Source organism: Cyphomyrmex costatus, unplaced genomic scaffold (assembly GCF_001594065.2).
Source record: "Cyphomyrmex costatus isolate MS0001 unplaced genomic scaffold, Ccosl1.0 scaffold10, whole genome shotgun sequence".
Taxonomy (NCBI): Eukaryota; Metazoa; Arthropoda; class Insecta; order Hymenoptera; family Formicidae; genus Cyphomyrmex; species Cyphomyrmex costatus.
The window spans coordinates 1,441,974-1,465,676 of record NW_017274954.1 but is presented as its reverse complement, the minus strand read 5'-3'; the positions used below and the strand labels follow the sequence as shown (position 1 = coordinate 1,465,676).

The 23,703-nt window shown below is 33.4% G+C and overlaps 1 protein-coding gene across 3 annotated transcripts in view; it reads left to right on the top strand.

The window, feature by feature from the left end:
* Positions 1-11,537, top strand: part of LOC108783493 (protein couch potato) — a 79,740-nt gene extending 68,203 nt beyond the window's left edge. The window contains exons 7-10 of one of the 3 annotated variants that reach the window (XR_001941025.1): positions 305-513; positions 5,173-5,377; positions 10,413-10,856; positions 10,959-10,972. Coding sequence is in view for 2 of the 3 variants with exons in the window: in XM_018552064.1 (XP_018407566.1) it covers positions 305-513; positions 5,173-5,377; positions 10,413-10,445 (447 nt within the window). In the remaining variant the exon portion in view is untranslated. Of the gene's footprint in view, positions 1-304; positions 514-5,172; positions 5,378-10,412 lie in introns of all 3 variants that reach the window. The other 2 variants (XM_018552064.1, XM_018552073.1) reach the window with 2 other exon arrangements.
* The last annotated feature ends 12,166 nt before the right edge of the window (positions 11,538-23,703 follow it).

Here is a 23,703-nt window from a genome sequence, read left to right as displayed (position 1 = left end):
CTCTTTTGATGCCTGTTTGTTTTAATATAATATTTTCGCAAATATGGTATATGGATGTTTTCTTCGCCAGAATGTCGTTCGAATCTTATTATATATATTCGTCTACTAAAACTAAAGTCTAAAGATCAGGACGACCTTTAGACTTTAGTTTTTGTCAGAAAAGATACAATTTTTTATTGAAGGGACAAATGTAGGGCTGAGAAAGACGGGGCGGATTGACGCAAATGCGTCGATCTATGCGAGCAAACCGACTACTCATGGCCAAGCGAAGCGAGTGTATAATAGAAATATTTATATTTTCCAGGCGCCTATATCCCTGCCGCATCCTACGACGTTGACGTCGATACACGCGTCGCTGCCTCATTTTCTACCGTCGCCGGCACTGGCGTCACCGGTCGGATCACCCTCGTCACAACCGAACATAGCCGTCAGCAATGCGCAGTGCTCCACCCTCTTCGTGGCGAACCTGGGCCAGTTCGTGTCCGAGCATGAGCTAAAGGACATCTTCAGCAGGTCAGACATCTTATCTGTTCGTACCTTATTCTTTTAATTCATAACCGGATGCGAGCCAATCGAATATGCTCACTAGTCGGTTGGCTCGATTATCGATTTGTTATATTTATATATTTTATGACCTATACATGTGTGTGATTATCAAGATCCTAAGGACACAATTTTTAGAATGCCTCAAAGTGCATTATCACTGTACAGTAAAGGTGTAGGCGTGAGATAAATTGGCAGAAATAGTATATCAGCTAAATTAAAGTTTTTTTTAACTTTAAAATAATATTTTTCTTTGAATTTTAGTGAAAGATCTTAATTAAACTAGTGATGAAATTAAATGTTATCATTATCTATGTATCTATACATTAAAATTTTTAACGGAATCTCAATTTGAAATATTGATGCTTAAAATATTTAAGTATTATGTTCATAATATATAATAGATATATAGTTAATTAATTTTATTTTAACGCAAATATGAAAATAGTCAGAAAATATGAATATTAATTATAATAATAGTAATGATAATAGATTACTTAAAAGAACCAAGTTACTTTTATATGACATATACATGCTGGCGGTAAATGCGCGCCAATTGCGATACGGGTACCGATACACGTGGGTCTTATCAGCGTACCACGTGGTGGTGATATCACGATGTCGTGGTGTGTTCGAAACGTCCAATTATTGATGAACAAACAGTAAGAATACGGCGGTTTCAAAAGCATTTCTGATATTTACGAATAAATCTTGAAACCATTGAATTTTTTAGACTTCAATTTTTAGATAAAAAATTTTCAGATTCTAAAATATTTGATTTTTTAGATTACTTTATCTAGTGGAGATCTTTAATGGAGATGTTAAAATATCTCTTAATTCTTAAATTTTTGACTTACGTAAATTCTTGAATTATTGAATCTGTATTGAATGTTTAACAATTAAATTGTCAGCATATGTGCTTAAATAAAAAAATTCTGCAATTATCACAGCAGTTTTCGAATTAAAACCAAACTTTCGTGAATAAATTCCAGATGGATTAAAAAGATCGGAAGTTTTGCGTTTATATAGAAACAACTTGTTATGCTCTTAGTGATTTACGTCGTTACAGTTATATAACTCTAGTAAGGATATATGCGTTCAAGGATTTCTTGCATTAGACAAAAAAACGCTGTTAAAAAGTATATGTAAGCATACATGAATAATGCGTAATAAATGCAATTCTTATCATTCTTGATGCTTGCAAAATTTACGGAAAATAACATACTTATTATTAATTAGCATATTATCGTATTTTACGCGGTTTCTATTGGCATATATTATGGGTGAAATTTTACGGCCACTAAAAAAATATAAAAAGTAAAATTGTAATTAAACATGATGACCCGATAATTACGGACGGAGATATTCGCAATTAAACTGTTCGCTTAAGTGTCAGCTATCCAACAAGCAAAGTTAAAATATGTTATCCGGTCGGGCATTACAGTTGCGCTCGTGTAATAAATTATTTTCACGTGCCCTACCATGCGGAACCTTCCCACGATCCTGAGTACGCCTCCAGTACGTCGTGAATCATTGAATTGAGAATTACGAACTTTTTCGATATGTCTACATTAAATCGGTTAGACCGCAACTGATATCCGCTGGTGTACAAATACTTTTACATAGAAATGGGAAAAATTGAAGATCCAGTAGAGTTGTTCATTTATCCTTGATTAATGCTGCGAACCTCGATCACGTATTTGTAGTTGCGGGATGCAATAATTATTTTCTATATATGAAGAGAAAGTTATATGAATTAATTTTTGTATGTGCTGCACCGCAAAATAATACAAAACTGCTATAATACTTGTGGGTACTTTTTATTTAATAGAATATTAGCAGTAGTTGCGTTGATATCTTTAATACCGAGAGAGATTACTATGGTTATTAGCAAAATAACAGATAAAAAAGAAAAAGAGAGTTTAGTTAAATTAAAAAAATTATGAATTAACAGAATAAAAAATATGACGTACTTCATATTTTTTGCAGTTCACTGAAAAATTAAAAACGCAGAAATTAGAATCTAAATATTAATATAAAGTAAAAACTATTTACATATTTATTTTAGTATAAAAAATATATTATAAAAAAAAGAAAGAATATAATATCTAATTATTTAGGAAGTCAAGTATATACATATAATTCACTTTAGGCACAAATAATTATTGAATAGAAAGAAAAATACAAGATTTAGAAATAAAATTATTTTTATTTTTAAAATATAAAAATTATACAATGACAGTGTCTTGAACGCGTTAACTGTATTATTAAATATGTCACTTACGTTTCGTTTTTTGTAAGAAAAAGCAGAGTGTATAAAATAAGTATATCAAATTTATTAAATTATTATTATTATTTATGAGCAAATCATAATTTGCAGTATTAAAATTTTTTTTATTTTTCCTGTATATTTAAATTCGTATTTTTTGTCCAAACACTATTACTTGTTATATAAATAGTGATAAAGTAAGTAATTTATTGATACTCGAAGTGCAAAATTTTTTAACAAAATATTAAAAATCGCTAATAACGTTCTCGGCACACACTGTACGAATAACGATTTAGAAGACGCGATCTACTCTTTCGAGTTTCGCAGCTGACGGAAGTCTGCGCGCGACTGTCTCACAAGTTCCAATGCCAATAGAGAAGCTCTTCCTCCCCTCGTATAATTAGCCTGCAAAATCTCATTATCCCGCAAACCCCAGAGTTCTGCAGTATGAATTCGTAAGTGAGTGCCTGAGTTAATTACACGCGTTTGCACGTGCGAGAGGCGCCCTGCGCATTCTACAATTTTCGGTAGCTCACGGGAGTATTCGACGGAATTTCGTCGTCGACGATGTGAATACATTGTCCTCGTCGCATGTAATTCAACCGTTGTTCTTGCACGGGTAATTATTTCACGTTGATACGCTTTAGAAAAAGTACATTTCAAGATAAAAATAATTTTATAATCGTACGAAAATATTTTTCATCACAACGTATATCATAGAATTATTTAAAAATATAACAACTTAGAAATTAATATCTTACACTAACTAAGAAAAAATATAAATTAAAGAAAGATCTGTAAAAATTTTTGTTTAATGTGAGTACAATTTTACATCTACAGTTTTTATAGCATTTTTTAATTGAAAAAGAGACATTTATAAATATACGGATTATTAAAAATCTTTTGAAGCAATTTTAAAAATTGACGGCTAGAAACTAGAAACTGATCTTATCATATTAAAAATTTTATTTGTCTAAGATTTATTTTTTGTCTTTATATTAATTCTCTTTTATTATTTAAATATTTTTTTATATTAAAATTTTTTCTATATATTTAAGTTTTAATTTTTTTTTCTTTCTTTTTATAAAATATCAAATTTTTAGTATGTGTCTCAGAAATCCCGATCTTAATTAATCAAAATATAATTACTTAATTATTAATTTTAAATTTTGATAGATTTCAAGAAAAGTATTAAATTCTTTATTAAAAATGGATTTTAAATTAATTAAAAGATATATATATTGTAGATATTGAGTAGGAGATATTTAATACAAAATTTTAAAACTTTATGTTTCTAAATATATAAATTTGTGATTTTATATGTTATTATAGATTTGTGTACACATGTCAGTCTGTGAACCTATAATTTTATTATTTCTGATTTATGTTTGTTCTCGTAGATTTGTAAATAAATAAACAAGCGAATTAAATTAATAACCATAGTAATCAAAGGATAAAGAGCAAACGATAAAGCATCAAGTACCTGCACCACAATTTAATCGTCATTCCGAGGATGTAATAATGGTCGAAATTGTGCAAGTCCGTCGTGAACGCCGATAGCTTTGTACTAACAGCACCGCCTCCAAATATCACTGACATCCGCTAATCATTTGCCACCGTCGTAGATTGTAGGCATATAGGACGCACCTGTACTAGTACCCGTACCAATACCATGCCGTTTACTAATTGTCGATGTGCTAAACGGGTTTGCACGGAGGGTAATGTCTCTACATCGCGAACTATCGATTAATCGCGGATTTGTGAATGTACTGTGAACCTAATGCGAAAGGATTATGATTAGGAATGAATTTAGTGGAAAGGAAAATATGAATTCTATAAATAATCTCTTTTATAAAATATATATGAAAAGTATAACATAGAAATAATGTAATAATTTTTCAAACATTCGATTACGTTTTAAAAAATAATTTTAATTATTTGTGCAATATATTATATTGTATTATATGTTTAAAAATTTTGCGAAATAATAATTATACAAATTATTTTATTATTTAATTATTTATTTTGATAATCTTCTTTCTTTACATACAATTATACGTACGTATTGTATGTATGTAATTATCTCTATACACCTTAAATTCTCCTAAAATAATTAGTACACATGTATGCTAAAGGAAATAATTCACAGCTGTTAACGATTTGAATTTGATCCTGAGTTTATGTCGCATCCCCTCCGTGTAATCACCCCATGTCGGCACTGCCTGACACCATCGACACCATTAATGGCAACCAAGCAGTAACCAAACCCCCCTAAACCTCTCTAAACTCCCCTTTTACCAGAGTACTGTCTTTATGACTAACTAGAGCACGTATTGTACGCTTCTCTTATTTGTGCACAGTTTTCCTGGTTTCTCCCGGCTTCGTATGCACACGAAGGGAGGGTCGCCAGTGGCCTTTGTCGAATATCAAGACGTTCGCTACGCGGCCCAGGCGATGGCCACTCTCCAAGGATCCTTTCTCCTCTCCTCCGACCGGGGAGCGATACGAATCGAATATGCAAAGTCAAAAATGGCCGAGGTGGGCTTTACAAATCTCTGGATCGAAGTAGGTTCCACTTTATGCTACGATAGACCGCTGCAAAGAACGTGGGGGGCGGCTCTGTGTGAACTAGGCGAAGGTTTTGCACGAGGTATTCGTGAGCTTGAAACTATCTTTGTTCTGGCGTTATTCATAGGACGAAGATGTTGGTTTCGAGAAAGATCTTAGCACGCGTGAGGATTTTAGCGAGGGCGTTTCTCGCGCACTTTGCACATGCTGAGAGATTAAAGAGCCTCGATGAGAGTATTTGTTGCGGTCAAGAGTAGAGCTTACGTACCTTCGAACACTCAGAGGCCTTGCTTATGCGCCAAAGTCCTTAGCACGAGTGTTTACTGTTGGTCTAGCACAAGACTTTTGCACATACACGAGACTTTGGGTGGTCCGCCCCTAGTAGAGCCGCCTCCGCGAAAATGCGATCGAATACGGCGAATACGTAGGGTTGTGCTTTCATCGATACTTTATATTATTTTTAAAATTTTATTTTGGTATAATAATAATTATTATATATTACGAAATTCAAAATATTTTATTAAAAAAAAAATACTTTATAATATTTAATTACATGTATGAAAAATATGTGAAATGTATTTATCTTGGTACTCTATTTAATGAATATTGTTGAGTCATGAAAATAACATGAAATAAAGTTTTAATATTATTTTTTCAAAAGGGGAGAAATTGTAATTTATGGTCTTCACAATATAATGAAATTAGAACTTTATAAACAAAGCAATAATTTCATTTGAAAAAATATATATGTATAGTATTATAAAAATAAAATACGATTTATAATATAAATATAAAATATTAATTTTAAATAATAAAAATTTGCTTTAAATATAAATTTTATTTTAGAACAATATTTTATTGGAACTTTGAGCACAGCTGTGCGTTTTCGTCTAGGGACCGAAATCGATATAATCTCGATGAATTTACGTTTATTGATGCTATAGATGTAAACAAATGACTTTAATATTTAGAATTACGGAAATGGCACATTTTTCTGCATCCATAGCATCGAAGACATCATTGAAATAATATTGATTTCGGATCTTTACTTTTGTCGCCGTTACCGAATTGCATTGGGCCCAGCGGACCCTGGATCCAATTAATCGGTCATTATTCGATCTAACTCACGCGGTTTCGCCCTCGAAAGCGTTTGTGCCTCGAGGCGCTAGACAGGCCGTCACTTCGAAGGCCAATTAAATCTGGTTGAAAGACCGACGACGGCTGTCCCATCGAGGACTCGTATCCGAACAGTAGATGCGCTCTCGTGCGTTGGTGCCAATTATCAATTATCCGTTGTTAATCGCCTACCGATCACGTGAAATCCGGCGAATCTGCCTGTCTTTCTTTCCTTTTTTTTTTTCTATTCACTTTTTCTCTCTATCGCTCGATTGAGGTACAAGTTCTCGTTTCTGCGATCGAAACGTAGAAGTTTTTGATCTATTTTGAATTATCTTTTTACGGTTTTCTTTTGTGAATTTTTGCACGATTCCAAACAGAGACTAAATTATAATTTCGAAGAGTTCAGAATTCAATGTTAGAGACTAGTAAAAATCATCTCGATATCCGTTCTTGGTTGATGAGAATGCGATACTTGATAGCAAGGTAAATTTTATCATAGCATTGAAAATTGAGAACTCATCTAAATTATATGTTTTCAATTCTAGACTTCAAGTTTTCTCTTTTTCTTGTTGTATTTTTTTCGTACTCCTCTATTAATGCCTGTTTGTCGATTTGCTCGTTCTTACGATGTAATATATTTCTTCTATACAAAATCCTTTCCTTTCCTGTATGTTTTTTTTTATTTCCGCTGTATCAAATCTGTCTTCGTTTTACTGTATCATATAGATATGACGAGCACTATGCACTATCCTGTAGCAACTTTATACTAATCGGCAGTAGTAACGCTTGGGAAAACATTGGCTGTATAAAGCATTAGGATTAATTATATTGACTAAAGTTATTTTTTAATAACAATTAGGGTCCGTGATAATAAAATATTTTTAACTACTTTTTTTGATATAATAAACGTTGTATAATTTTTATATTTCAATAAAATGCTATTGTTTTCTATTCATACATTATCACGTGGAAAATATATTTTTTGAAAAATTTTGTACAAATATTTGATTCATATAAAAAACAAAGTGGGTTTGATATGTTAACGTTTATTTTATTTTTTGGTTTAACTTTGATCCAAATAAAATGAATTCGAAAGATTGTACGATAAAAAGCTATGTAAGATAAAAAAAAGAGGAAAGTCAGACAAAACGATGATTCTGAGGTTCCGCTTTTAATCAAGACCGTATTTCCGCCGATGAAGGAAGATTCGTCGGACATTTAAGGATCGATCCCACTTACGTAATTTAAGGGCTGAACTAAGTTCAGCTCACAGGTTATCCAACCGCTAAAAGGATTGAACTAATTAATTAGTTAAGTAATTAAGCTGCGTTAAATGAAGCTGGCGGAGTTGTTCATTTGTTCAAAATGATAGTAATATTTCGGCAAATCTCATGACAAAACTGTGACATTATTTGCGCATGACAGTCGATATGTAATATACACGTCAAGAAAAAAAATTGCATCATTTTTTATTTTAAAAGAGGCTAACAATCATGCAAGTTAGAAGAATGAGAAGAATATAATAATTTAAGCGAGTACTATTAATTAACGCAAAATATCCATAGAATTATTTCAAAATTTCAAAATTGATAACTTCTATGAAATAATTATTTATCTTTTTCATGATTAGTTATTTCCTTTCCGTATAGCTTTATGTATACGAGAGAGAGAGAGAGGGGGGGGGGGAAGAGAGCGAGGAAAGGAGGGAGGAAGGGAGAGAGGAAGGGAGAGAGAGAAACGTTGAAAAATTGGTTTTTAAAAGTTTAAAAAGATCTTGAAGAAATATAAATATAAGATGTGTATGTTTAAAATATGCAGAAGATTGAGAGATAAAAATGAGGGACTTGATAATCCATTTGAAACGTTTGAAAATGAATTCTCGTCAGGGCAAAAGTGTGTCACCAAAAATTGATCGGACGCTATAAAAGAGCGCTTCAGATCGACCTTACCCTTTGAAATCGGTGGATCGATACCGTTCATTTCCAATTGCAATTGTGTCGCAACTTGTTTATTCATACGTGACGCCGAAAAGTTGCGATTGGTCACGCTGTAAACGAAGCTGTGGTTACGGATCGACCTCCCCATTTTCGAATTAAACGATCGATACGGTCCGCTTGGGGCTGGGCACGGCCGAACACGTCATCGTTAATTCACGTCGTTTTATAGAGACGTCTGGCACCGCAACGTTCACCTGGTGGGATACTCGATGAATTAAAACTCTTGCCCTTTTTCGAGCGAACACATTCAATCCTATGAATATTTTCTCTTCCTCTGTCCTACAAGCGTATATATCAGAAAACCTTTCGCATTTACGCTTTTAACAGATGAAGGAGAACCTTTTTATAGGATTGTTGAGGAACAACAGAGAGAGGGAGAGGAAGAGAGAGAGAGAGAGAGAGAGAGACTCAAGAGACTTGAGTTGTTGAATAGTCTAGTTTTTAATTTTCTACCTCTGGGAAAAGAGTTCCTAAGCTTTTATGTTTTCGAAATTTATTTGCGTTGATTTGTTTAACAGAATTTCCAAGACTTTTTATTTCTTGAATTTTTAAACCGTTTAATTTCTTTTTATGTAAACACTGAAAACTTTAAATTTCTCAAACTACTTAATACGTCATATTTTTCTTTCTTTATACACACCCGCGCACACACACGCACAGGTACACACAGAGGATAAGATGGTACAATTTCGAACATAATACAATTTTGAACGAAATAAAATAATCCAATTTTCGAGGTATAAGTTTGATAAACATAATCTTATTGTATGGAGGATATTGAAAGGTACCAAACAAGAGGGAGAGAGAAAAAATCGAACTTGAACTTTGAAATTGGATTCAAATTTTATTTTGTTCAGAATTTTACTATATTCGAAATTATCTTACCTTATCCTATTTGTAATATACCGTAAATATTATAAAATGTTTATATTATGAAATATTTTTTATATAAAAAAATAATATTTTTTTATTTAACCTACTGAATATTTTTGATATTTCTTGAATACTCTTTTAACAATTCTTTTTATGTTTAAAAATCTTTACAATACACCGTGAAGAAATATTGTCATAAGATTTACGTTGTTTTATTTTCATATTTACATCGTCCCACCTTGAATCTATTCTTGCTATGTAAATACGTTTTATTCATAAAATCTCTGTTTGTTCCTGCGAGATTTCTTTCAGACACAACAAAACTCAATCTATCTATATCCCTATATCTTGTGCTTCCCTTATTATACCCTCCTTTTCTTGGCCGTATGTGTGCCTCTTCGTCGACCGAGAGCTTTGAACAAACCGTGAAAGAGCGCTTTTCAGCACAGTCACGTCCTAATGAGGTACGCAAATTACTCAATGGCAATGTCGTCTCTTCAACTTCACGCGGACACTCTTCATGTGGTAACAAGACAAATGTAGGTTGTCCTTTCATTCTCGTTTGGATTCTCGACCGAGTCTTTTTCAAACTGTCACAACATGACTTATTGAGAACCAGTATTAAAAAATTTGTTAGAAATGACCATTGAGTTTTTGATTTTAAATACTCACGTCTTTTGACAATCGCAACAGTTCATAATTCGATTTTAGATGTAGGTACTTTATATTTAGATACATTTAAAATTTTCTACGACATCTTTAAACATATTTGAGTAATATTAATATATAGCATAAAGATGATGCAATTTTCTTTCTTGTTATAAGTTATTAAGAATGTCTGTTATATATAACACTATATAGTGGCATATATAAAAGAAATGAAAATATTGTTGTGTACCAGAAAGAATTAATTAATTCTATCTGGTCTTGCACATATTGATGACATGCGATTTAATTATAAAAACATCGTCTCGTTGCAATTAGAATTTTTTGCGTTTTAAACGTATCATGAATTGTTCTAATCGTTTGCATCGATTTTTCAGGGATCAAAGAGACAAGAAAACGGCCAACCTTAAGATTGACATCAATGGCATGTAAAAAGGCACAGTATCGGGCAGCCCGAGGAGATGACAAAATGCGCTCTAGGGCAGGACATCCATCGGAAAACAAGACACGAGGAAGAACCATACAAGAAGCCGCACTGTCGAGCAGTTAAAGATTCGTCGGCGAGAGATCGCGGAGAGCGAAACGTAGGACACAGGAGCAGTAAACACATACATACATATACGAGAAAGATGGGAAGAGAAGAGATGTAAAAATTGCGAGCGTAGATGGAAGGGCAAGATTTCGCTCTTCCGCCCGAAAGGGACACAGCGAACACCATCGGTAGGCAAATTCTTGTAAATTCTTCGACGTTGCAGAACGGAGGCGTGTTGGTTCGCGCGACTCTAGCGGGGGGCCCAATATAATCACATAATAATTCCTAGGTATATATATTTTTTAACGAACTTAACTTATCGATTCGCGTACCTACCTTTACCTACTATTTATTTTCACCGTGTCTTTGATCGCGATCGACGACGACGAAGCAAGAGGGGCGGGGGTGATAGAGATATGGCAGGTGGAGCATCGAAGAAGAGGCAGCGGAAGAATGAATCAAGCGAGGAAACGGATTTTATTTCTTGTATGTGTATACATATGTAAAGAAGAATGGCACTCTTCGCAGTTACACGCGCACGTCATATCGCGATATTTGGTTACACGTACATGTATATGTACGAGTACACAGGCATACACAAAACACACACCCCTACAAACACATTTATACGCGACAGTCGCAAAGATTTTTTCAAACATACCATGCCACCCTGGGATACATCCGCGACATACCATGAAATTTGCATTCAACGATAATCTATTGCGCATATTTCGAAAAGAAATTCTTGACAAATTTGTTAAATAAGTCACATCGAGCTCGAATTTTCCAAATTGTTCATATTGTTGGAAAAGTAATAGTTATATAAATATCGAGCCTCGCTAAATTAAGCTCAATAATGCGTGATTAAAACATATTAATGCACAATGTGAATCCTGGTGGTGGCTCTAACGCGAAATTGCGTATTCTACATACTAAAACGAAACAAGCTAGGCGAAGATGAGTACATCAAGCTTAATACCAAAGGTTGTGTGTGTGTGTGTGTGTGTGTGTGTGTGTGTGTGTGCGTGTGTGCGTGCGTATATGTGTATGAGGAGAAAGGGAGTGAAAGAAAGAAGGAGAAAGGGGAGAAAGAGAGAGAAAGAGAATGCTTCTGAGCAGAAGTACAAGAATGAAATTGCGAATGTGATAGAATATATGCAACAGGAAGAAAGAAAGAGTGACCAAATTGAAAGAATGGTAGGTGAAAAGATGACTGTAAGTAATAATCTTATACATATATATACATAACGAACGCGAACATATCATAGGGTTAAGCATGTAGATGAGAATTCAAGCGCGGCGAGAGGAGAATTTGAATGATCGTCTGCTTCTCCGTAAAGTAAAAAGATCACGCGAGAGCGGACGGAAGAAAAGAGAATAGTAGTGAAGGTGATGTGCCCCGCGTGTTAGTAACGGCGGCCAACTCGGCACGTAATTTGCCCAAGTGCCTTTCTGTTGGTCGAGTCACAAGCTGTAATCGGTAGCGTGTTACACACTTAGATCTTGTCCCGATTTTTCGAACTCCCAAAGAGAGAACTCCCGGCGCTTCTCTAAACGTGCAACTGTACCCGAAATACGTCCCATTCGCCTCTATTTCACCCTATTGTACTTCCCATTCCCTCCCGAATTCTCCTCTTACTTTCTTGGTGGCGGATAGCTGCAATGCATTAAAGATCTCTTAATGATTTAAAGGTTAAATACAAGTTTTTGGTAAAAAAATGCGAGCAAAATTTATTCTCCGAAATAGCTCAATAAATTCATTAATATAACTATCTTGGTAATTTCTTTTTGATATGATTTTTCTTTGACTTTGTGCTGAATACTTTCATAAATATTATATCTTATGCAAATATACGATAGGTATTAAATAAAATAATGATATTTGTGTTCTGTATTTGATGTAGGATTTTAATAAGTTTATATTTTTAATAAAATTATATTCATTGACAAATGAAACTATAGACAAATATTTTCATTGTTTATATACTGAATATTGAACATAAAATTATAAATTGATTTTAACAAATAGCCATAACAAAGATTATCAAAGTAGCTTTCTGTAATTTTATGCAGCTTCCGCTGAATCCTTGAATTTCATGATCAACCTTTGTATCTCCCATTATATCACTGGGCATTTATTACATGTATCCGCAATTAACGAAAGTGGAAGTTACTTAAGAGATAAAAATGCCGCCGATTAAACAGTGGATTATATCGGTAAAGGCGATCATCCACCGGCGTGCTCGGGCGAATCAATTGATCATCCATCATTGATCTCCCATCATCGATCATCAAGTCACGATCGCGCCAGTATGTTCTTTATTTTTCTAGGAAAAGCGACTGGACTACGTTAGAATCACTTTGCGATATTGGGACTTGATGAATACACAATACAACTAAATATACGCGTGAAGAAAAGAAGAAAAGATAACGGAAAGTAAAAGAATACTGTTATGAGGCAAAATATTCGAATTTTCACTTTAACCCTTTGCGCTCTTACGTTCGAGTCCTACTTTACATATCAATGTAGATTATCGGATGGAAAGGGATAAAAAAATTGATATTTTGTAATGCTACAAATTTGGGATTTAACGCTACAACTAACATACAACTGCGATAAAAAATGTAATTTACAAAACTTTAGGAAGTATAATCTAAGTTATAATTAAATCGAGGCCTTACAATTCGAGGAGTAGTAAAATGGATTTAGATTGTCATACATAAGAGAGTATCTATCTCAGATATTCAAAAACAAATGATTGCGTTAACGTGTAATTGAATGATGGAAAAAAAAACTTGATCATCGCGGATAGAAAATAAAATTTATGCGCTTGAAACCAGACTAACACATGGTTGGCCTTCTTATAAAAAAAAAGTATTATAACGTTTTCAATGCGTATCTTTTGCAATTAAGAAAAATAGAATATATGACATTTGAGTGCAAAGGGTTAATGCCAGTGTTCAAAGATGAAAACCTATGACAATTTTGAATTCGTCGTGGATCTCGAATAAGATAAATATTTAGCAAAGAATGAAAAGATCAAGGAAATATAGCGAGGATAAGATAATGAAAAATATAAACAGATGTTTGAATAACGCAACCGTGATCGCTCGAGTATCGCGATCGCGAGGGATGATCGTCGATCTTAGGAAGATGCGAGGATGCAGCGCGGCAAACGCATTATTCGGTGTATTCAACAACTCGTTATTTTGTAATTAGCCGTTAAGAGGCGGATTCGTCGTTATTCACGATCGGAATCGATGAATCGTTAGATTGAATTTTAAAGTGCTTTACAAGTGAACTAACACATATCAGTAGGCAGTACGCTATTATTACATTAACATAGAGTGGTATTCGCGTAAGGATATATTAGAGGTTAATATAAAATATGAAGAAGTATATATATATATACATATATATCTACAGATAGATATATATATATGAAGAAAAAATATATATAAACACACTTTTAAAGTACAGGGGCGAGAAGTACATGTCAATCAGATATTTTGTACCGTCTCTAGAAAATTACTCTAGCGAGTCCGTTTTATTTCTTTTTTATATACGTATATAAATATATATATATATATACACGTGTATAGGCATAAATACAGTGAAAGCGAATTCTGTGCAACGCGAAAAGAATCATGCGAAAAGCGAGCGTGAGTGGGACCCTATAGCGCTCTTTTATTTTGAAAGAAAAGTATCGTTTATTGAGCGGAAAACTGGAGAGAAAATCGTACATTTAACAAATAAAATAGAAATGAAATGATTATTAATTAATGAGGATATGGAGGATGAAAACAAATGTCATATATTTATATAAATATGCTCTCTCTCTCTCTCTCTCTCTCTCTTGAATTTTTGTTTCATGAATGTAAAAATTTATAAATCAATCAATTAACAAATATGTATAAAAGATATCTGTGAAACGTTCAAATATTTTGAAAATTAAGAAATGAATAAGAATTTGCAGCATTAAACTGATTTAATCAATTGTACGATTTTTCCTTCGTGAAGACACGCTCCTGCTCTAATATCATTTATTCGCATGGTTAATCCACTGTACACTTCGGCAAATTACAACTCGAATGGTTTGCATACTGGAAAATATCTTATGAAATTTGATCTACAATAACAACTTCGATTGAAACTCACTGAAAGCGGAAAGAAAGCGAAATCGAAGATCACCAAAGATGGCAATGTATCGATCCAAAGACTACCAATAGACCTTACAAAGACTATATCACGCTGTGAAAAAAAAACATTAATATGCACCACCTGATGCTAGACTGCACCAATCTATCGTAATAATAGCGCGAAGAAGAATTAAGGCAGATATTTGAATTACACGGAGATATAATTTGCCTTTGCTTTTTGAGTTTATCTCATAGATCCTGATTCCGTCCTCGTAGGAAGTCCTACTGTAGGATTGATCCTCGGGACTGATTCCAAAGCTTCTGCACCTATAAAATTATACGAAAATCCAAAGCTATTCTAATTTGGAGTTTTATGTTGAATTAATATTAAGATAAATATCGCATAATCCATCGCATAATACTTTTTCCAATAAATAATAATAGATGAGAAGTGAAAAGATTGCATTGGCACTGCGGTAGTCAGGGATCGCCCGTAAAAACCTACAATTGATGGCAACGAAATGTCATTAGACTTCTTGATGATTTAAACAAAAATCGGGGGTAGAAAATAATAATTAAATTCTATATTTATTTGTTTAAAGTTGATTGTGAAATGTCAACGTTTTTAAATTTGCCAGCACTGAAAAAAGGTTACGTATTTTATCATAATATAAATATGAGCATATAGGGCAACCAAGATAATAGAGTGCTCCTTTGAGCCTGACCACACTTCGAAAGTAATGACCATAGTAGTATCGTCAAGACACCAAAAATGAAAGTGAAAGTGAGAGGGTACGACGAGATATGCATAGACAAAATACATATCAATTTTCTAAAGCGCGCGAAATGCGAAGCTGATTTGCCGCGGCGATATATATATATATATATATATATATCGGGTAAATGGATAGAGCTTTGCACCGATACCAGTGATAAGTGTCGAGGGTGGAAGGGAGTTTATACATTCCGGACGAATGATCTATAGGGAGAAGGGGGTAAAGGTGGAGAGAAGTACGATAGTCTAAAAGCAGCTTTCCTATTATTTGAATACAATTTTGTTAATTGACTTAAGCAATCGCGAGAACTCGTTCTAGCGGCGAATTATAATACGTCATGATGTTTTTCGGAGTTTTATAAGAATTGCGAGTATAGGTAGTTAAGTAACCGTAGACTGTTCTACATAGCTGTTAATCGTAGTATCACACGCGCTTTCTGTGGTATTTAGTTGATTCTGTCATTGATGTTACATCCGTCTGACGACGCGCGACGTAAGTAAAGACGAAGCTAGACGAATATATATATATATGTATATGTACCGTGGACTTCGATATTTTAGAATATAACTGCGATCAGACATCTATATTTTTTTTTATTTCAATTACGTACTCGTACGTTGCAATTTTGTTTACATGGAGACTATTATAATTATCATGATATTTTTATTAGTAATGAATTTACATTAAAAATATCTATAAATAGTTGCACGGTAAAAAATATGATGTCTGCTCGAAGCCACTAAAGATCGAAGTAATCCGTGGTATTTTAATTGAAAGTAATTGAAATAATTAAGCAACTCGGCGTTGCACGTACATACGTGTGGAATCGAGAGTATAGTCAATTTGTATATTGCAATTTTGTCGCAGCCTGATGGCGAGTTTGATTCGTTACGTAGCAAAAATATAGGCGGCTTGCGAGTTCTTATTGAAGCCGGTTGTGCTCAGGTAATCCACGTATATTATATTTATACGATTATGTCGCGCGTGTCGTGTAATCGATTAACGTGGGTATTCTTTGCTCGGGCACATCGGTATCGCTTATGCGAAATATTGACACCGTTTCTGAACGACGCGTTGAAATGGTTGTAAAAAAAATATTAACAATTGGAATTCTAAAATTGAAATAAAATTAAATTTAAAGTTAAATGTGAGTGTGGTGAATAAACATGCTTTTTAAAACTACGTAAAGAGAATTGTGAGTTAATGTGAGAGATTGAAAGAAAGTTAAATATTTAATAAAAATTTAATATGAATGAAGAGTCAAATAAGTAATATAATCTTAATTAATTAATTTTTTAATAGGGCATTTATATATTGATTTCTTATATTATGATTGTTATTGTGTTTAACTTATGAGACTGTTAAAGGGGAATCGATATGATTATTAGATCGCTTTGTAATTTTTGCCTTAACCGAGCTTTGGTATAAATTTGATTAATATTTTTTCTAAAAGCTCTCGAATTTTCCCGAACAAATTGGAGAACAATCTCGCGTGATCGTTCGGCATCCTCGCGTTGATCTTCTAAATTCGAAAATCCGCGCAGTATTTCGATGCATTCCCTCGAGACGAATATTTTTGAGGTATAAGTACCTGAGGCTATTCGACTATTTATTATTACGCGACTCGTGCAAGTAATCCCAAAGAATTATAAATGCTACTTTGCGCCTTCATACGAAAGTATTCTCGCGTATGATTACTCTGATTATCGTCCAAGAATCGGCGACCAGTTGGCTTATGCGATTTATATTGCCAATTACATATCTTCTCTCGTGCATCCCGTTACACGAATAGTAGCGATTATTGCATGAGATCAGGATTTATATAATACATTGTTGTAATCATCAGTATGAATGAAATTGGATTTTACATCCCATAAGCTAAATACCAATTAAATGAAAAGATTATTTATTGTAAATTTTAACATTTAATCATCGATCCTCGGAAAGAGAATTTATGTTATTTTGTCACGGAATGTATTTTGATGCTGTAGAAAAGTGGCTAAATTTATTGGTGCAATTATAATGATATGCTATATCCAACATGCGCTAAACACTTCCTGTTAAGACTAATATTTTGATATAAAATTTCAAAGGCAATGATTGGATAATTGTCACAGTGAACTACACAATTATTATTTAACTCCATTGTCTACGTATTATTGTCATAGCCTTTATGATGTCAACATTACTGTTTGAAATCCTTTTTTAAAAATAAACTTAATATTCCTCGCAAAGCATAATACTATAATCTTTTTGTTATCTAAAAGAATTTAATTTTTGCAAATTTTATTCACTATATGATGTATTCCTATTCAATCATCGACGGCAGCCTTTATACCCGTCCAAGCCACGATCGCAAGATCGATTCACAACGACGATTATGTATTGAGATCACAAATTCGGGGGGAGGTTGTGCACAAGTGAGCAAGTAAGGAGGGCGCCTAGAAAAGAGATTTTTCATTGTTCGGATATCGAAGTATGTACTTATCTAGAGGATCGTTCGAGATGAGAAGAGTCGGGACTTATAGTTGCTTAATTAATTATTTGTGTCTGGGTATATGTATGTATGAATGCATGCGTGTATGTTCGTGTGTGTTTGAATGAGTATGTGTGGAGCAAACCCGTTCACGAGATGAAAATACTAGTAGAGGGTGATATGAACGGATGTCTACACGACGAACTGTGGTAGTATATACCAAACGTTCACAATTTCCGGACGCGAAACCGGATGTCTTTGACAAAATGATTAGATGAACGAAATATGTGTATGAGAAGAGTTCTTCACTTTTATTCTGATTTTAGAGAAATAACGTGATAAATAATACCCATTAAGCGTCGTAAACTCAAAGTAAATGTAAAGAATTCTTCTTATAAATTCTTATGAATCGATGAATTATAATTTATCCATCTGTCAACGAAAATTAATGCTAATATTCTTGGTGATCCTATAAATTGAGATGGATGGAGCAGTTTATACGAGGCATGCGAGAATTCTTAGGATTATAAGCTTATTCTAGCGTGTTCATAGTGTGTTCCGTGGAAGTCTCATGCTGTTATAGACCTCGCCGATTCTGCTTTCTGAATACGTGAGTGTACCGATGTACCTGTATACATACGTTCGTGAATTAGTATGAAATTATGAATATCAGTATATTTCCGGATCTTTGAAGATATGAATTTATAATATTCTTATTTTAATGATCGATCCATTAGTCTGGGAACTTTTCTTACAATATTTTACAGAAATACGTTTGTTTATTTATGAATATTTGATCGTACGAATTTTTAGAACGTATGGATCTGTAGATATAGAATTCAGCTTCATAGATCAGGTGGACACTGCGCACATATTGTGTCGCATCCAGTATATTGTACATCGGTCACACGTGATTGAAATCTGCGTTTTCGCAGACGCTTAAAAAGCATGTTGTGAATGTGTAAGTTAGCGTCGTGTAACTAGCAATTCTTTGACAGGGTTAATATAAATCGGAGTATCAAGCCATCATAATTCATACATTAGGAACAAAATAACAAAATTTGAATGACATTTTCTGGCGACGACCGATTTTGTGTTTTGATATACATTCCACGAGCCGAAGGAAAAGAATCAGTTGATCGTTAAATGCACATTGCGAATATTGAGGAACATTTAATTTGTATAAGGTTTCGTGATAACTGTTTTGCGAATATTTTAAAGGTGAATTCGCGTAGTCAATGCTGCGACATGCGTAATCTCAGTTAAAAAAAAAAGACAGAATATGACAATCACACGTGTCACGAGATCGAACAGTAACTCGAGATACTAGGATCGTTCGGCATCGCTCAATTTGCAATGAGAATTCCTGAGGGAAAACACGTAACTGCTTTTGATACTTATACATTGTACAGTGACGTACGATATTTTGAAAGTGATAAAAAACACGCCCTTACATTCTTAACATATCAGAAACAGCGAAATCGATCGATCATTCATAATATATGCTGGGCTCTCACCTCCATTTCATAAAAGAACCCACATAATAGTATTTATCTTTTTTTTATTATTTATGTTATTGTCTATCTCAGGGTATTTCAAAGAATGATATCTATGAGTGAAGGATGAAGAAGAAGATACAAATTGATCTAGTCTAAAAAAATTATTAATAAAAAAATTATGTTTTCAGCAGTGATATAATATATTATAATACGATTTATTAGCGAGAAAAGAATAAGGTCTATTAAGTTCTATAACTTTTATAAACTCACAGTATCTGCACTACAAAGTATTACACTTAATTTCTTCACATTGCAAATTATATACAATATTTATATAGTATTAAGTAGTTTAAATTAGTTTTTCTTTCATAGATTTGTTTTAATCGAACGCAATAAATGAGTGATCTTTTCGTAATACAGGGCTATGTTTTTAATAACGTCAGCTTAAATAATGACCTGTACATTACTTTCAGGCAATTAGATAAATACGTCCTGGCATGGTAAATGATCGAGCGTTTCGCCGAAGTAATCGCTATAAATAAGGGCACGCATTGGACCACATTCGTCGTTCGTAGACAACCGCGAGCGTTCTGTGGTGTTTATTAATCGATAGATACACCCGTGTCTTACATTTGTATCCGTCTGTATGTATGTAAGGACGTGTCTCTTTGTGTAGCTACGTTGTCCGTGTATTTATTTGCGTGTGTTTCTAGATTCACATTGCGCGCGTATGCACGCGGCTCCGGTTTGCGCCCAGTGTCTGGGTGGAAGATAGGCAGGAGATATTGAAAGAGAGAGAGATATGTAATTATGCATAACATCGATGGAAGCGTTCGAGGGAAATGGGAATATTCCCTATCATGTGAATCTCGTATGCGTGTATATATGTACATGTAATATGTGCATTTAACATGTAATTATCTATTGATCTGCATAGACATTTATTAGGATTGGCTCCAATGCATCGTGGAGACTCTTTGCCTTAATGTAAATTCATATTTAAAACGTACATTTTTTTTTAGCTTTCTCGAGGTTTTACATCCTCATAGATAAATATTTTTCAAATCTAGTACAACTATTTAACAAATTTCTAAATTTTGAGGAAAAAAAGGAACAAACTTCTTTTTAGGTTCTTTCAGAAGTTCGTTTTACGTTTTCAAATATATATATATACATATATATATAGTTATGTTGAATGTATAAAATTTCTGAATTTCACGATGCATATACAAATGACACTTTGGGGCAAACCATGAAATTGAATTGCGATTCGATTCAGGAAAACAAAAATTGAGAGTTATGATGATGTGTATATAAAAATAAATTTACGAGTGAGATTTCTATGCGAGAGAGAAATTTTGTCTGATTACGCAGAGATTGACGGCGCGTTTCCTTGACGATCTTTTTGGCGTCAGAGTTCCGTGCTGAGCTCTGCATTTGCCGTTTCTTGTTCTTTACACTTGGTTATCGTACACTCGTTAGCCGCACAGATGAATAATCGTCAGAAACGCGCCTGCAAATCTCGCGAATCCTTATAAATCGGGAGCGTAATCGATTAATGATTATTGTAATAATTGCTTCTGCTCTCGTAATCGGCATTGGTTTATGGGGATTCTACGATCACTTTGGATTACTCGAACGCGGAACGGTGTGATTTTTCTCTATTAAATATGAATGATGTTCGTAGCAGTTTCCTCCCACACAGCAAGAGATTTATGTAAACACCTGCGATACGTGTTTACATAGAGACAGTTTACTTGTAAAAATTATTGACATTGCAAAGATTATTGATGGAATAGCAGATATCATTATAAAAGAAAGATTAGTGAAATGTTGCGGAGATATAAATTTTCGACCTCTTGAGTGATTGGTCGACAGACTTGACGCTCGAGTGAATTTAACGCTTTGCGGACGGAAGTGTGTGAATCGACGTCCTATACTTGGTCCGCTTTGAAAGAATACGGTGCGACAAATACAAATGTTATTTTTGCGACTGAATATGATCACACGTTCGCTTAGGTATAATCGCTACCTTTGAGATTATAATTTTATATTTAATCTCTCATGTACATCATGTACATACAGCTGCAGAAACTAGTCCGTCCCCTGCGCTCGCTACAGTACAGCACGATCGGTCCGCAAAGTGTTGAAAATTCGATTTTATGTATTTATAATTGTGAATTAATTATTTTATAGATTATTACATATTGTAAATTTTACAATCTAACAAATCATTTGTTAGTTTTTCTTTTTTCTTTATGAATGTGGCAAGATTGTTATAATTGAATAATAAGTTTCTTTACAATGCAATTTCTAGTCTAAATTGAAATAAATTATTTTAAATTGTTTGGATATTAAATTTTACTTCAACAATTACATTTAAAGAAATTAGTATTTATTATTATATACTTTTTTACTTATTTAAATTACCTTTCATCAATCTCGATCATTTGTAGTAAGTCTTTATGTTATTTTCAACAAATGTTTTTTCCATGTTACTCGATAAACTCGGGGTTCACTATGTATACATGTATTGTATACCAGAGTATAAACTGGCGGTCATGTAACGATTCTTTGTCGATATTGTTCAATAATAATTGGATAGTACGGGAAACGTACACTATATACTATATTGGTAACGTACAATTTTTGTTCATCAATTATACATACGAGAGCAATCACACACGCTAACCATCGAAAGTGACCCAGTACACAGGCAGCAAAATCGAGTTCACGCAAGCGTGCGTCGCTTGACACGACGACGATTACCCTAAAGTTTGTGCGTGCATAATAATAACAGCAACACTGAATAAAGATAGTAATAAAAATAACGGTAATACTTTCGTATTCGTTACAAAAAGAGGGGGATACAATACATCTGACATATTTATGAGATAAAGTTCGCGCGTAAATTCGTAGATAATAACAATACCGATATCGATAGTAATAATAATGGATAATGATAAATAGTAATAATAACTATTATTATATGATAAAATTAGTTGCAGCTTTCTGTGTAAGGTTATTGTGATATTTAAAGAATAATAACTTTACCGTAGCGACATTGAACTATGTTCAGAGATAAGAGTATGATATTTAGTGAGCGAATAATAATATTAATAATAGTAATAATGTAATAGTAATAATACTAATAATTAATCAGTATGTCGACGGGGCTTGAGTGGACACGCCTCTCCGAAAATCGATCTACGGCGAGGTACAAAATCATAGCCGTGGACGAACGCGTTTCTCTCTCTCTCTCTCTCTCTCTCTCTCTCATTTCTTCTTCTTCATTTTCTCGGTTTTTTTTAAATATTACATGTATGTTTTTAATATTACATGTATCTATATAAATGTTTTCTTATTTTATCATATATCACGGACGAGGTTTGAAACGACAATCTGAGGCCTCGTCAAATACTGCCGGATGCGTGATGGATATTTCGAAGGTCGATCGGAATATGATAAAAAGAGTATATCGCGAAGGGCAAAAAAACTGATTATTCTGCCATCGGAACTTATCAATAGATATCATGGGTCGATGACCGTTCGACATTTCGGAACGTCCATAACGTGATCTGGATCAATCCGTCCATAACATGTCTCATGCCGGAGACATTTGCACAAACGCGTGCATATTAATCATTGGGACTACAAAAACATATCATCATATATGTAATAATACTATATATATTATATACATTAACAAGAAAATATTAAGCAATAAGAATTTATTTATATGCCCGCGTAAAGAAAAAAAAAAGCGAAATAGGACGAATGAAACAAGGAAGAAAATAAGTAACACATTAAACATTGCATATCAATTCGTGTGTCTGGGCAAGGATTAGCTTATATATATATAAATATAAATATATATATATCTATAATCTTTACTTCGTCGTTGTCAGGCGTTAATGTTAAACTTAATTATCATTAATTAATTATTAGATTGTGAAAGAATTTCTTCAGGTTCTAAGCAAGATTTGGAAATAATAAAACGAGCAAAATACATGAGCTGGATATTATTCTGCCCGTCAAAATCCTTTTTTTATCCAAATAAGATCCATCTTTTTATTCTCAAAATTCTAAGATGAGAAAAAGTTTTTACTTCTTTGAATTCTTTATTCCTGGTTTATTATTAAAAAAAAGATTTTTTTAAACAATATTTTTAAAAAATAAAATTTAATAACGGTTTTAACTCTCTCTTCTAGAAAATGTACAAAATTACCAATTTTTATTTAAAAA